The sequence below is a fragment of the Talpa occidentalis genome, unplaced genomic scaffold, assembly GCF_014898055.3.
Source record: "Talpa occidentalis isolate TD23 unplaced genomic scaffold, MPIMG_talOcc4v2.1 talOcc4.9, whole genome shotgun sequence".
Classification (NCBI taxonomy): Eukaryota; Metazoa; Chordata; class Mammalia; order Eulipotyphla; family Talpidae; genus Talpa; species Talpa occidentalis.
The window spans coordinates 31470574-31482883 of record NW_023605305.1 but is presented as its reverse complement, the minus strand read 5'-3'; the positions used below and the strand labels follow the sequence as shown (position 1 = coordinate 31482883).

General features: G+C 43.8%; 1 protein-coding gene across 1 annotated transcript; it reads right to left on the bottom strand.

The window, feature by feature from the left end:
• Nucleotides 1-2593: 2593 nt before the first annotated feature.
• LOC119235544 (40S ribosomal protein SA-like) lies at nucleotides 2594-3636 on the bottom strand. Its single transcript, XM_037498958.2, has one exon. It carries the CDS (start codon nucleotides 3555-3557, stop codon nucleotides 2670-2672), a length of 888 nt encoding a protein of 295 aa, XP_037354855.1. The 5' UTR covers nucleotides 3558-3636; the 3' UTR covers nucleotides 2594-2669.
• Between the last annotated feature and the right edge of the window lie 8674 nt (nucleotides 3637-12310).

Sequence of the window (12310 nt, the reverse complement as noted above, 5' to 3'; positions counted from 1 at the left end):
CCAAACTGTTTTCTACAGCTGCTGCATCATTTTACATTCCCACCAGCAGAGTAATAGGGTTCTAATTTTTCTACATCCTGGCCAGCATCTGTTATCATCTGTCTTTTTTATTCTAGACATCCTCGTGTGTATGAAGTGCTATCTCATTGTGACTTTGAATTGCACATCCCTGCTGGCTAATCATTGTGCCTTTTGGCCATTTTGTATATCTTTTTTTGAGAGACATTGATTCATTTGTCTTTTTGCTACTGAGTTGTAAAAACTCCTTATATAGTCTAGATACAATTTACAAGTATTTTCTCCCATTCTGTGGGTTCTTTTTTCTCTTTCTTGGTAGTATCTCTGTAGCTTAACTTTTTATTTTTGACATAGTTTTATGCTTTCTCCTTTATCAGTGGTATTTATTGTGCAATATCTCAGGTCTAAACTGCCTACACTAAGGTCATGAAGATTTAGATATGTATTTTCTTTTAATAATTTTATAGTTCTAACTCTTATGCTTAGTTTTTGATCCACTTGAGTTAATTTTTGTTTATATGTGAAGTAACTGATCCCAGTTCATTCTTTTGTGTGTGGAAATACAATTTTTTCAGCACCATTTGTTGAAAAGACTATTCTTTCCCCATGGCTTTGCCTTGCACCCCTGTCAAAACTCAACTAAATATAAACATGAGGACTTATTTCTGGACTCTCAGTTCTATTCTATCTTCTGATAATACCATGTTGTCTTGGTTACTGTATCCTTGTAATAAAATTTGAAATTGCAGAGTGTGAATCCTTCAGCACTATTCTTTTTCAAGATTGTTTTCACCATTCTGTGTCTTTTGAATCTCCATATGAATTTTAGGATTAGCTTGTCAGTTTCTGCAAAGATGTCAGTTAGAAATTTGAGTGTGGATTTTACCTTATAGTAAATGTTAAAATTGTATGCTATGAATTCTCCAGCTTTAATCTTCTTTTTCAAAATTGTTTTGACTATTCCAGTTCCTTTGGCTCTCTATATACATTTTAGAATATGTTTATCTATATCCACAAAAACTACTGCTGAGATTTTGTTTGGGATTTGTTAAATCTATAGGTCAATTTTAATTTCAAGAAAGAATTGAAATTTTAACTATATCGAGTATTTCATTCTGTGAACATGATCTGTGTCTCCATCCATTTAGATTTTCTTTCATTTCTTTCAGCATTAACTGTTGTTTTCAGCATATAGATTCTGAACATGTCATGTTAGAGTTATATCTCACTATTTTATATTCTTGGGGATCATTGTAAATGCTACTTAAAAAATTGATTGCTGATTGTTCATTGCTATTATACAGATACACATTTGGTATTTGTCTATAGATATTTCATCTTACAACATGCTAAACTCATTAGTTATAGGATTTTTGGGGTACAACCCTAGGGATTTTCTATATAGATAGGAATAGCATCTGTGCATAGGGACAGTTTTACTTCTTCTACAGTTTTACTTCTTCTACAGTGTGGACTGGGGAGTGATGAGAGTAAAGTGCTGTCCCAGTCTCAGGGGCAAGGGGAGAGATTCGGTCTTTCAACATTAAATATATTAGTGTGTTCTGGATTTCAGGCTGCCTTTGGGTTTCGGAAGATATAGAAGGAGTAAAACAAAAAAGAAACTCACCATTAGTTTAGTGGTTCTTTAAGTTTTGCTTTTCTTCTCCAGCTCCCCTGCTATTACTCACTTTTCAGTCCTCAGATGCTGCTCCATGTGTTCTTTCTGGGATATTTTTGTTGCATTCATTGGGAGAGATAAGATCGAATGTGCTTATTACTCCATTTTAACTGGAGCCAAAAAATAATCAATTTTTAATTACTTATTCTTTAATATGCTTTGTATTCTAGGACAAATTCAGAGAAATCTGAGTTACACAGTTAATTCAGAGAAATTCAAGTATACAGCCCCCAATGTGTGCAGACTGTTCCATGCATTAGGACACAGTTCATGACTCTGACCCCAGCCTCCAATATCTTTATCTGTTCAAAGAGATTTGAAATAAATGATAGTTGTGTGTGTGTGTGTGTGTGTGTGTGTGTGAGAGAGAGAGAGAGAGAGAGAGAGAGAGAGAGAGAGAGAGAGAGAGCATTCCCTGATCTGACTGCATCAAATTGTGACTACATATGCTGATTACAATTTTCCCTAATGGGAGGGTTTCTTCTCACCCCTGTCCCTTGAATTCACCCCTGAATGAGCTGTAGTGTAGCAGAAGTACATTTTTAACTTGCACAAATAGAATGAGTCTACTTGCCCATGAACCAGACCCAGGTTTTTTCCCTTTCTATTAACTCTTTTAAACCTCTCAAGAGGGCCTCCCTGGTGGCACAAGGGATTAAACACAGCACTGTGAAGCTATCTGCAACCTCTGCAGGATGAAATTGAGCTGAGTTGAGTTGAGTTCGATCCCCTGCCAGAGCCAGGGAACTACTCACACGGTGCAGCAGACCTTTCTTCTCTCTCCCACTGCTCCCCTCAGCAATGTATTTCAGTAGATCTGCCTGTTCTGTTCCCCACTGTCTCTGGTGAATCCTCTCACCCCCACCCCCCCACCTCTGGCCTGTACCCCAGTTCTTTTTTTTTTTTTTTAACAAACTGTTTATTTTCCATTAACCTTATTTCCACTTTCTGTTCAAGTCTCTGGAAGAACAGCTTAAGACCACTCAGTGGTTGTTCCCACCCACTCAGTGGCTTGAGCAGTGGGAGCTGCAGACCAGTCTTCAGTGGCAGGCTGGGCGCTCCAGTCTTCAGTAGGGAACTGCTGGATAGGTACGGAGGGCACCTGCACACCTTCAGACCAGTCTGCCACTTCAGGCTGAGTAGCAGTAAACTCAGGAGCTGGAGCCGTCCATTCGCCCTGAAATTCCTCCTTGGTCACAGCCTTTTCAGCAGCAGCCTGCTCTTCCTTTTCAATCTCTTCAGGATCCCTGTAGAAGTAGAGATCAGGCATGACCTCCCAAGGGTGTTCACGGGAGATGGTGCCACGCGTGCGCAGAACTTCCCGGGCCAGCATCCACCACATGAGACCCACTGAGTGAGCTCCCTTATTGTTGCAGGGGATGGCAATGTCCACATAGCGCAGAGGAGAGTCTGTGTTACACAGAGCAATGGTAGGCAGGTTAACGTAGGATGCCTCTGTGAGAGGCTGGTGGTCAGCCCTGGGATCGGTAACCACCAAAAGTCTTGGCTCCCGGAAAGCTGCCTGGATCTGGTTAGTGAAGGTTCCAGGAGTGAAGCGGCCAGCAATAAGAGTGGCTCCAGTGGCAGCAGCAAACTTTAGCACAGCTCGCTGGCCAGTGTTCCTGGACGATATGACACTGACATCAGCCGGATTTTCAATGGCAACAATGGCACGAGCTGCCAGCAGGAGCTTCTCCCAGGTTCTCTTCAAATTTATGATATAGATGCCATCACTTTTCCTTTTGTAGATGTACTGTTCCATCTGGAAGTCAAGGTTGGTGCCACCTAAGTGGGTTCCTGCTGCAAGGAATTTGAGGACATCCTCCTTCTTCATTTGCAGGACATCGAGGGCTCCGGACATTGTGAAAGTTTCCCCTTTAAGTTACGACGGGAACCCAGAACAACGCCGTAGGGACCCCTCTCTGGGCAGCGCGGAAAAGGCTGTACCCCAGTTCTTGTATGCATAAATAAATAAATCTTTAAAAGAAAAAAAAAAAAAACCTCTCAAGAAACTCCAGGTAAAGCTTAAGGAGAGGCTGCAGTTCAATAGAGGTAGGAGACATGTGACTTGGGTTACCTATTTACATCCTTTGGACCTTCTCAAATGCGATACTAAATGAACCATTCAGATTGCATGATGGAACTGTTGTGGGCCTGATAATACCTAACTTTGGATAATCATTGGTGGCTTCATAGTCACCTGATGTTCTAGGTCAGTGTCTCCTAAGGCCCAGGAGCTTGCCAGGAGCTTGTTATTGAATAGTGACTACTTATCTGCTGTAGAAATAGGAATAGCATTCCTCAGAACTCTAGAAGTCTACACTGAAGCCCATATTTTGGGGTTGTCAGAGATTCCATCTGGTCTCTGTATATCCCTGGGATACTTTTAGCACCATGGGGTTTCACTGGGTCAGATGACCCAAGGTCAGAGTAGCTTTGACAGCAAACAGCCAGTTGTAGAGCCCTCTCAAAATAGCTAATCACCTCACAAGTGGATTAGAGCAGGATAGCTCTGTGGGTTGTCTTTAAAATCCCAAAGACCTACCAATATCTGCTTCTTAGTTGTAGAAGCTAAGAGGTACAATAACTGATCCTTTCCTTTGGGGTAGTGAGATGTCCTAGAATGCCCTATGACATTGGAATTTTAAAAGCATTATTGACGTGACAGACCCTTTAAACTTTGTAGGGTTAATCTACTCCCCGACAAGCATGTTTCTTCCCAGGGCATCCAGTGCACTTCTGCTCACGAGATCTGATTAACATGATGTCATCAGTATAATGAGCCATGATGATGATGTTCTGTGGAAATGTCAAAATGATCAATGTTCCTTTGGCTTATATTGTGACAGAAAGGAGGATTATCATAGCCCTGGGGCAAGTAGGTCAATGTGTATTGCTGTTCATCTTAGGTGAATGTGAAGTGAGAACTGTGACCTGCTTTTGATCTTCCTTTTTGAGGGAGATTGAAAAGAATACATTTGCTGTGTCAATAGCTAATACCACATATTGATTCATTTTAGTAGAGATAATATATCTGGCACAGTGACTATGGCTGCATTTACCACTTGGTTATGTTTCTAGTAATACACTGTTGTCCACCATGATCTATTTTTTTGTAGGTGATGTTGTGATAAATTAAATAGGGATATGGTAAAAAACAACAACATCCTTGCATCTATTACCTCATTGAAGGTGGCGCTAATTTCTTACATTTTATCTACCATGTAGCACTGCTTCTGATTTTCAATCTTGACCACAGCAAGTGAGTTTCAGGGGCTCTCATTTGAGCTTTTCTTTCCCATGAGGTGTCTTTCTCCACAAAGAACCAGTTTAGTGTATCTGTTCTGAATATGCACCCAGGAACTAGGGAAGTAATCACAGGATGGATCCCAATGTGAGATGGTCTTGGGCCAGGACTCCATGTATATCTGGCCATCACGTGACCCCAATCCAACAAAGGAGCCATCAGGACTCCTTGGGTTTCCTGATAGAAATGCCAATTCAGGGCCTCCCCGGTGGTGCAGCGGTTGAGTGCTGGGTTGGGAAGCTGCCCGCAGCCTCTGCAGCACCAGTTCAATCCCCGGCTGCTCCCCGGCCACCAGAGGAGGGTCCCACATGGCGCGCAGACCTCTCCTGCCTCCCGCTGCTCCCCTCAGCAGTGTATCTTGGTCCTTCTGCCTGCTCTGCTGCCCGCTCTGGCTCTGGTGAATTCTCTCACCCTCCCGCGCTTCTGACTGTACCCAGTGCTTATATAAATAAATAAATTAAAAAAAAAAATCTAAAAAAAATAAAATAAAATAAAAAAATGAAGAGGAGGAAGACCTAGAGATATTAAAAAAAAAAAAAGAAATGCCAATTCATAGATCTTATCATTTTTTTAGTGGCATTTATATATTTATTTTATAAATGTATTTTAACAAATAACAATAGTAATGCTTGATACACAATGAAATAGTTTATATTTATTGCATATTTGTTTTCAAGTTCTTTTACCAATACCTTATTATTTTTTCAGATTTATTTTTATTTATGCATACAAGAGTTGGGGTATAGGCCAGAGGTTGTGGGGGGTGAGAGGAGCAAAAGAGGCAGATTGACTGAAATACGCTGCTGAGGGGAGCAGCGGGTGAGACAGGAGAGGTCTGCTGTGCCATGTGGGGCACCTCCCTGGCTGGGGATCCAACTAGTGCTGCAGTGGCTGGTGATAGCTCCATAGTGCTGAGACTTTATCCCCTGCACCACTAAGGAGGCCCTCACATGCTTTATTAGCAGCTCTCAAGAGACCAGAGAGCTCCCCTTCCTCCGGTATATAATTCATATGGTAACTGGTTACAGGACTTTTGGGCAGTGGGGATGTTACGTGTTGTATACACTTGCTGTAACATTGCCAAGGCCTTCCTCAGAGGAACCTGGCCTTTCCTTCAATTAGTGGACTCTGTATCTGAGAACTCTAATGTGCAATGTCATGCTTTTCTACTGCAGCAGCTGATTATCTGTCTTCTGCTTCCAAGCTTTTGGTAGTTTTGGTTTGCAAGTCAACACTGTAGATTGTTGCCCAGTTAGCCCATTTCTGGAAATAATCTGGTCCATTAGCTATCACCACATATCCCTCTGGGTCAGGGTCTAGGATTACCTTTCCAGTTTTGTTCCTCATAAACCCACCTTCCCTCTGATATTTAAGTGTCACCATCTGGCCTCTGTTAGTTCAGAATTCTGTTTCTCCACTGACCCTTGGTAATCCAGCTCCATAGCTGCATCTGTACCATCAACCTTTGTTTACAAAGGTTTACACTGACTTCTCATAGAGCATTCTTTATTATTCCATAATGCACATCCACTTAGTAAAGTGAGTGTCTTCTTGCTTCCTTACTTGATCACTTGATGACGGTCTGGTCTTACACCATAAATCTAGCATGTTCACTTTTCTGACCTCTTCCATAATACCCTACAATGGCAGTTATGATATTTCTACTTCATTTACTGTAGGCCATTGTCATCACCAAGCTTCAAGGACCATCCCAGCAATGTGTCAAGACTGGCTTTGAACATCTTTGTCAGAATGTGAAGTGTTTAGTGACAGCAGCACCCACTTCAACAAACATTCTCCTATCCGGACTTATGCTCGTCCTCTACCATGGCCAACACCCATAAGGTACACTGTCATGTATAATCTTCCAGTTCTTCCTGGTATGTACTAGTTCCTGTAGCTCTAATGATGAATAATTTGTTCCTCCCATAAAAGGGGCAGTGTTTCCTTATCAAGTCATGCTGAGATCAGGCCATAGTTTTTGGTCTGCATGTCATGGTGGTATGATGGGGTGGGGGTGGGCAGGAAGACAACCATTATCTTAGAAGGCAGTTGCCATAGAGGAAGACTTCGCATGGTCTCCTGGCAATGGGAGATTACTCTTATTTTGAGATGAAGGGAGGCATTTGTGGGTTCAGCAGAATGGGGGGTTTCTAAGATCCTTGAACCTAAACATCCTAACTCTCAAGGTCCCACTTCTCTATTGGGACCTTGATTTATTAGCCCAAGACCTATTGATGTTGTGGATTCAATCTTTTCTGTAACTTAGCTATGCTTGCAGTAAATTCTTGGGCTTTTGGTTGGGCACAGATTGACCCTCCATCTCTTTAAATTGTGCCATGGAAAGAAGAGCTGAATAGACACTTCTCCAAAGAAGATATACAGATGGCCAGGAGGCACATGAAGAAATGCTCATCATTATCATCAGGAAAAAGCAAATCAAAATTACAATGAGGTATACCTCACATCTTTGAGAAAGGCCCATATCAAAAAAGACCAGAAATAGCAAATGTTGAAGAGCATGTGGAGAAAAAGGAATCCTCATAAACTGTTGGTGGGAATGTAGTATAGTCCAGTCTCTATGGAAATAGTATGGAAATGTCTCAAAACATCAAATAAGATCTACCAGCAATCCCTCCCCTATGTATTGACCTCAAAATACAAAAATAATAATTTGAAGGGATATATGCACCCCTTTATTCATTGCATACTAATTACAATAGCCAAACTATGGGAATAACGTAAGTGTGCAAGGACATATGAGTGGATACAGAAGATGTAGTTTACATACACAATGAAACTATTCAGCTATATAAGAAAGATGAAATCTTGCACTTGTGACAACATGGACAGAACTGGAAGAGAATATGCCAAGTGAAATGACAGAAGAAGAAAAAGAAATACCAGATAGCTTTACTCATACGTAGAATATAGAAAACAAAGCAAACAAATAGACAAAAACAAACCAGAACAAACCCTTGAAATCTGAGTGCAGAACGAAGGTCACTCTAATGGGAGGGCGAGGAGAGTGGCAGAGAGAGGAGGGGGTTCCATGGACCATGGTGGTGAATTACTGGGGCTTTGGTGGTGGGTGTGGTATGAGAACATACATCTGTAAGTCAACACTACCTCCATGAACATAATTTTAAAAATAAGTAAAAATAAATAAATTGTGCCTTGGAGACCTTTTAGTTTTCACAATATGCCCTCAGTTGATGTGGATTTAACTGAGCCACTAGGAAGAGAGAACAGATCCTCATTCTTCAAGGCTTCTGTGGTAGATAAGAAGAGCTAATCAATTGCACAGTCCTTAGGCAAATTCCCGTTTGCCTCCCTGGCTGTCAGTGTGGGAGCTGTTACACGGCCTTTGAGTCCCTTTCCGCTTGTGTACATGCCCAGCCTAACAGGTGAGAATCTTATTAACTGAAGCTGCAAAAGCATCTCACTTTCCACTGGAAACGGGATTCGTTTTCGCCATCTGTCTGGTTTGTGATTTAATCTTCGACTCTCTGCCCAAGGCCTTCTCTAGACAGGGTCATTTCTGTGATCAACTTCTTAGATTGGGTTTCCCCAAAAGTAGATCTTGAGAAGAATTTTGGTGTAAGTAATGTATTTGGGACATGATCCAGGAAGTCCTAATGAGGGAATGTGGAAGCGAGACAGGAAGTGGATAAGCGCTAATAAAAGGTACGCTAAAATGTGGATTACTTCTGGGGTCTCCTGGAGTTCAATCCAACTGGGAATCCTTTTAGAGGGTGCAGTTGTCCTTGGAATTGTCCCAGGGAGGGCTAGAAGTGAAAATCTTTATCTGATTCCTTGTCCTTCTTGCATGAGGGTTCTTTATGGGATATAAACTCCTTAGCATTTCTGGCCTGCATTGCAGGTGGCTGAGAAGACTAACACTAGAGAAAGTTCTCAGAGAGACATAAGAAGATGTTGGCATGCTGGAAAGTTTAAGGAGAACTCTGGGCAGGCCAAGCAGGCTCTCGGCCAACATTTCCTTTCTGACCACAGCAGCCCCCTCACTGGTGTCTGCATGGTTTCAACTGATCACAGCATCGTGCTGTTTCAAGTCCTGCAATGACTCTATATGGCTCTCAGGGTAAAGTAGCTATTGTTCCCCGAGGGCCAGTGACATGCCAGATGTTGGACAAAGATCTTCCCTTGCTTTGGCATACTTAGGCTTCACTTAGCCTTAGCATGTTCATTCCAGTGAGGAAAAACCAGTCCCAAAGAGGTTTGAATGCCTCAGATTGGCATCAGATCTCCTTCATGACCCCACCCTGCTTGTTCCTCCTCCCTTCTGAGCCCTCTCCTTTGTCCCAGCCACACCAGAACCCCAATAGACCCACCTTCACACCTTTCTTTGTGCAGTTTCCTTTGACATGTGTGCTTTCCCCTTCCAGTGCTCTGCAAATGCCTTCCAGTCCTTCAGGACTTAGCTCAGGGAACACCTCCTCCAGGGAGTCCTCCTGCCCTGCAATGCTGACTTAGTCTCTCCATGGTGCTACCACAGTGCTGTGCTCTGTTGGGACACTGTCCTCTTGTGTCCTGTTTGCCTGTCTACCTGTTTGTGCCCCTGCTGGGAGAAATGTACTCAGTGGTATTTTGCCTGGTGCATGAATGATAAGTCCACTCATTTTGGTTCTCTACTAGCTTGTGCTTTTTCTCCACTTTTTTACATTTCTAAGTTTTGTGAGTTTTATTTTTTTAACCAAGCTGTGTTTCTAGGGGGCATCAATGTCTGTTTTCTTGAAAATCAGACGGGAAGCTCCAGGAGGCCAGAAAACATGGCGGACCCTCTTGCACCTATGCCAGCACCTGGCCTGAAGCAGAGCTAGAGGCAAAGAACTGACTAAAGGAGAGAATAATGAGCATTGTCTATGATGCAATGGGCAGGTGAGTAAGGGAGGCCATGTCTGTCCTCACATCTGGTTTCCTCCAGATGCCTACGCTGAGATAAGGACTGTATACAAAGAGCTTATTTGAGCGGAGTCCCAGAAAGCAGTTCCTTCGGAGAGAGGGAAAGAGACAGGCAACGCGCCCCTGAGGCCTGTGGTTGAGATAGCACCACAGTGCTGGCTGGAGGTCCTCCTGCTGGGGAACTCTGGGAACTCCAGAGTAGAGGTGTGTCTGGAGTGGCTCCACCCACAGGTGAGGGAGCTGGTTGAGGGCTCATCAGCAGTTAAAGGCTGGCTCTGGCAGTCGGGATAGGTCCTTAGGAAGAGCAGTCAGGTGCTGCCAGCCAGAAAAAGGCCAGCTTGCTCAGGAATGGAGAGGACGGAGTGGCTGCTTGCTCTAGTGAGTGGCAGGCCACACCCATGCGTGACTGTGCAGCCAGGCTCCAGATGAAAACTCCGAGAGGCCAGTAGATAATGTAGGTAAGAGAAATGCTTGGGGCAGAAGCACTTGCTGCTTTAAAAGGTGTGTGCTCTCCACTCTGCCTCTCCTCTGACTCTAGCAATTACTATCAAAAGTGGTAAGGAGGATGGGATGGGGAATCCTAATTCAGTCGCTGGATTCCTTGAGGAAGGAACAGTACCCCGTGTCAGTGGGAATAAAGCTGCTTCTCAGCTATAGCCACTGGTCACCTGTGGGCTCTGGGGTACAGGAGGATGTGGGGTCAGATGTTTTTCTTTTTTTTTAAAAGAAGTGGTAGGAGCCTCCCTGGTGGCGCAAGGGGTTAAGTCTCAGCACTGTGAGGCTATCTGCAGCCACTGCAGCATGAGTTTGATCCCTAGCCAGAGAGGTGACCCCCATGGCCCAGCAGACCTCTCCTGACTCGCCCGCTGCTCCCCTCATCAGTGTATTACAGTCAATCCACCTGTTCTGCTCCCCACTCTGTCCCTCATGAATCCTCTCACCGACTGCACCTCTGGCCTACACTCCAGCTCTTGTATGCATAAATAAATAAATATTTTAAAAAGTGGTAATCCCAGATATTTATGTGAAGTTTCCTGATTTTAAATGTACTGGATTGAATGGTGTTCCTTCAAAATTCACCTTCATCTGGCCCTTTGTATTGCCCCTTGTTACCCCCATTGTGCAGATGAGGAGGCTAAGCCAGGTGAGGTGGGTAAGGAAAGTGAGGCACAGTATAACCTGGTCAATGAATGATTTGGTGCTAGTTCTGTGACTTAACAGCTGACCACATTATCACTCAGACTGTTTCTTCATCTGTGAAATGGGTTTATAACATTAAGGCACAAAGTAATGTATACTACTATACACAGCGCATCTAATCACACTATATTAGTATTTTTGTTAGTGGTGCTTCTTCCCTTTAGAGCTCTGGGGCTTCCAGGCTCACCTCACGGAGTATGTCTGTCTCCCCACCTTTCATTTTTCTGCTCTCTCCTCTTAGGGTATATCTGTCCTTCTCTAGGTCTCTTCTCTGCCTCGTGCCCTCTCCCACCCCAATTCCCCCAAGACCTTTTTGGTTTTCTCCGCCTGTCATCTACTGCCCCCGTGTGGCCTAGGGTGGAAAGGCTGCTCCTGGCGGGCCTGAAGCCTCCCGGGCGGCTGCGCGCTGAGCTTGCAGCTGGAGGAGTCAGATGCGCGGGCGCTGCTGGAGGCTGGCTTTGTGCATCCCTCCCACCGAGGGTGTGGCTTTGGCACCGACCCTTCGACTTGACTCACCTCCTAATCTGTTTTGATTTGTTGTTGGTCAAGAGATAGAGACAGGCTTTAACCTGGGTTCTCCTTCAACGTCCAGTAGCCCTGAGGTTGGTAGCGCCAGGCTGTCCAGAGACTCCACCCAGGAGAGAGATTTGGCCTGGGGCAGGATCTCCTTGCTTCTTTAGAATTCAGCGAATTTTGTACTCCCACACCCCATCCAGTGCTTGCTTCCCCACCCCAATTTCTGCCTTTTATTGGAGCTGTTTTATTGTAAGATGTGCATAACATAAAATGTATCATTTTAACAATGTTAAAGTGTACATTTAAGCGTGCATTTTGCATGTGCATGAAGTACATTTTAAGTGGCATTATCTACATTTGCATTGTCAAATATCACCATCATCCATGTCCAGCGTTCTTCCATCACGGCTTCTCTAAATTTTTTAAAAGATTATTTATTTATTTGTTTGTTTGTTTATTTATTTATTTATTTGTTTATTTATACAAGCACTGGGTACAGTCAGAAGGGCGGAAGGGTGAGAGAATTCACCAGAGCCAGAGCGGAGAGCAGAACAGGCAGACTGACGAAGTACACTGCTGAGGGGAGCAGTGGGCGCAGCAGGAGAGGTCTGCACGCCATGTGGGACCCTCGCCCTGCGGCTGGGGATCAAACGCCGCTGCAGAGGCTG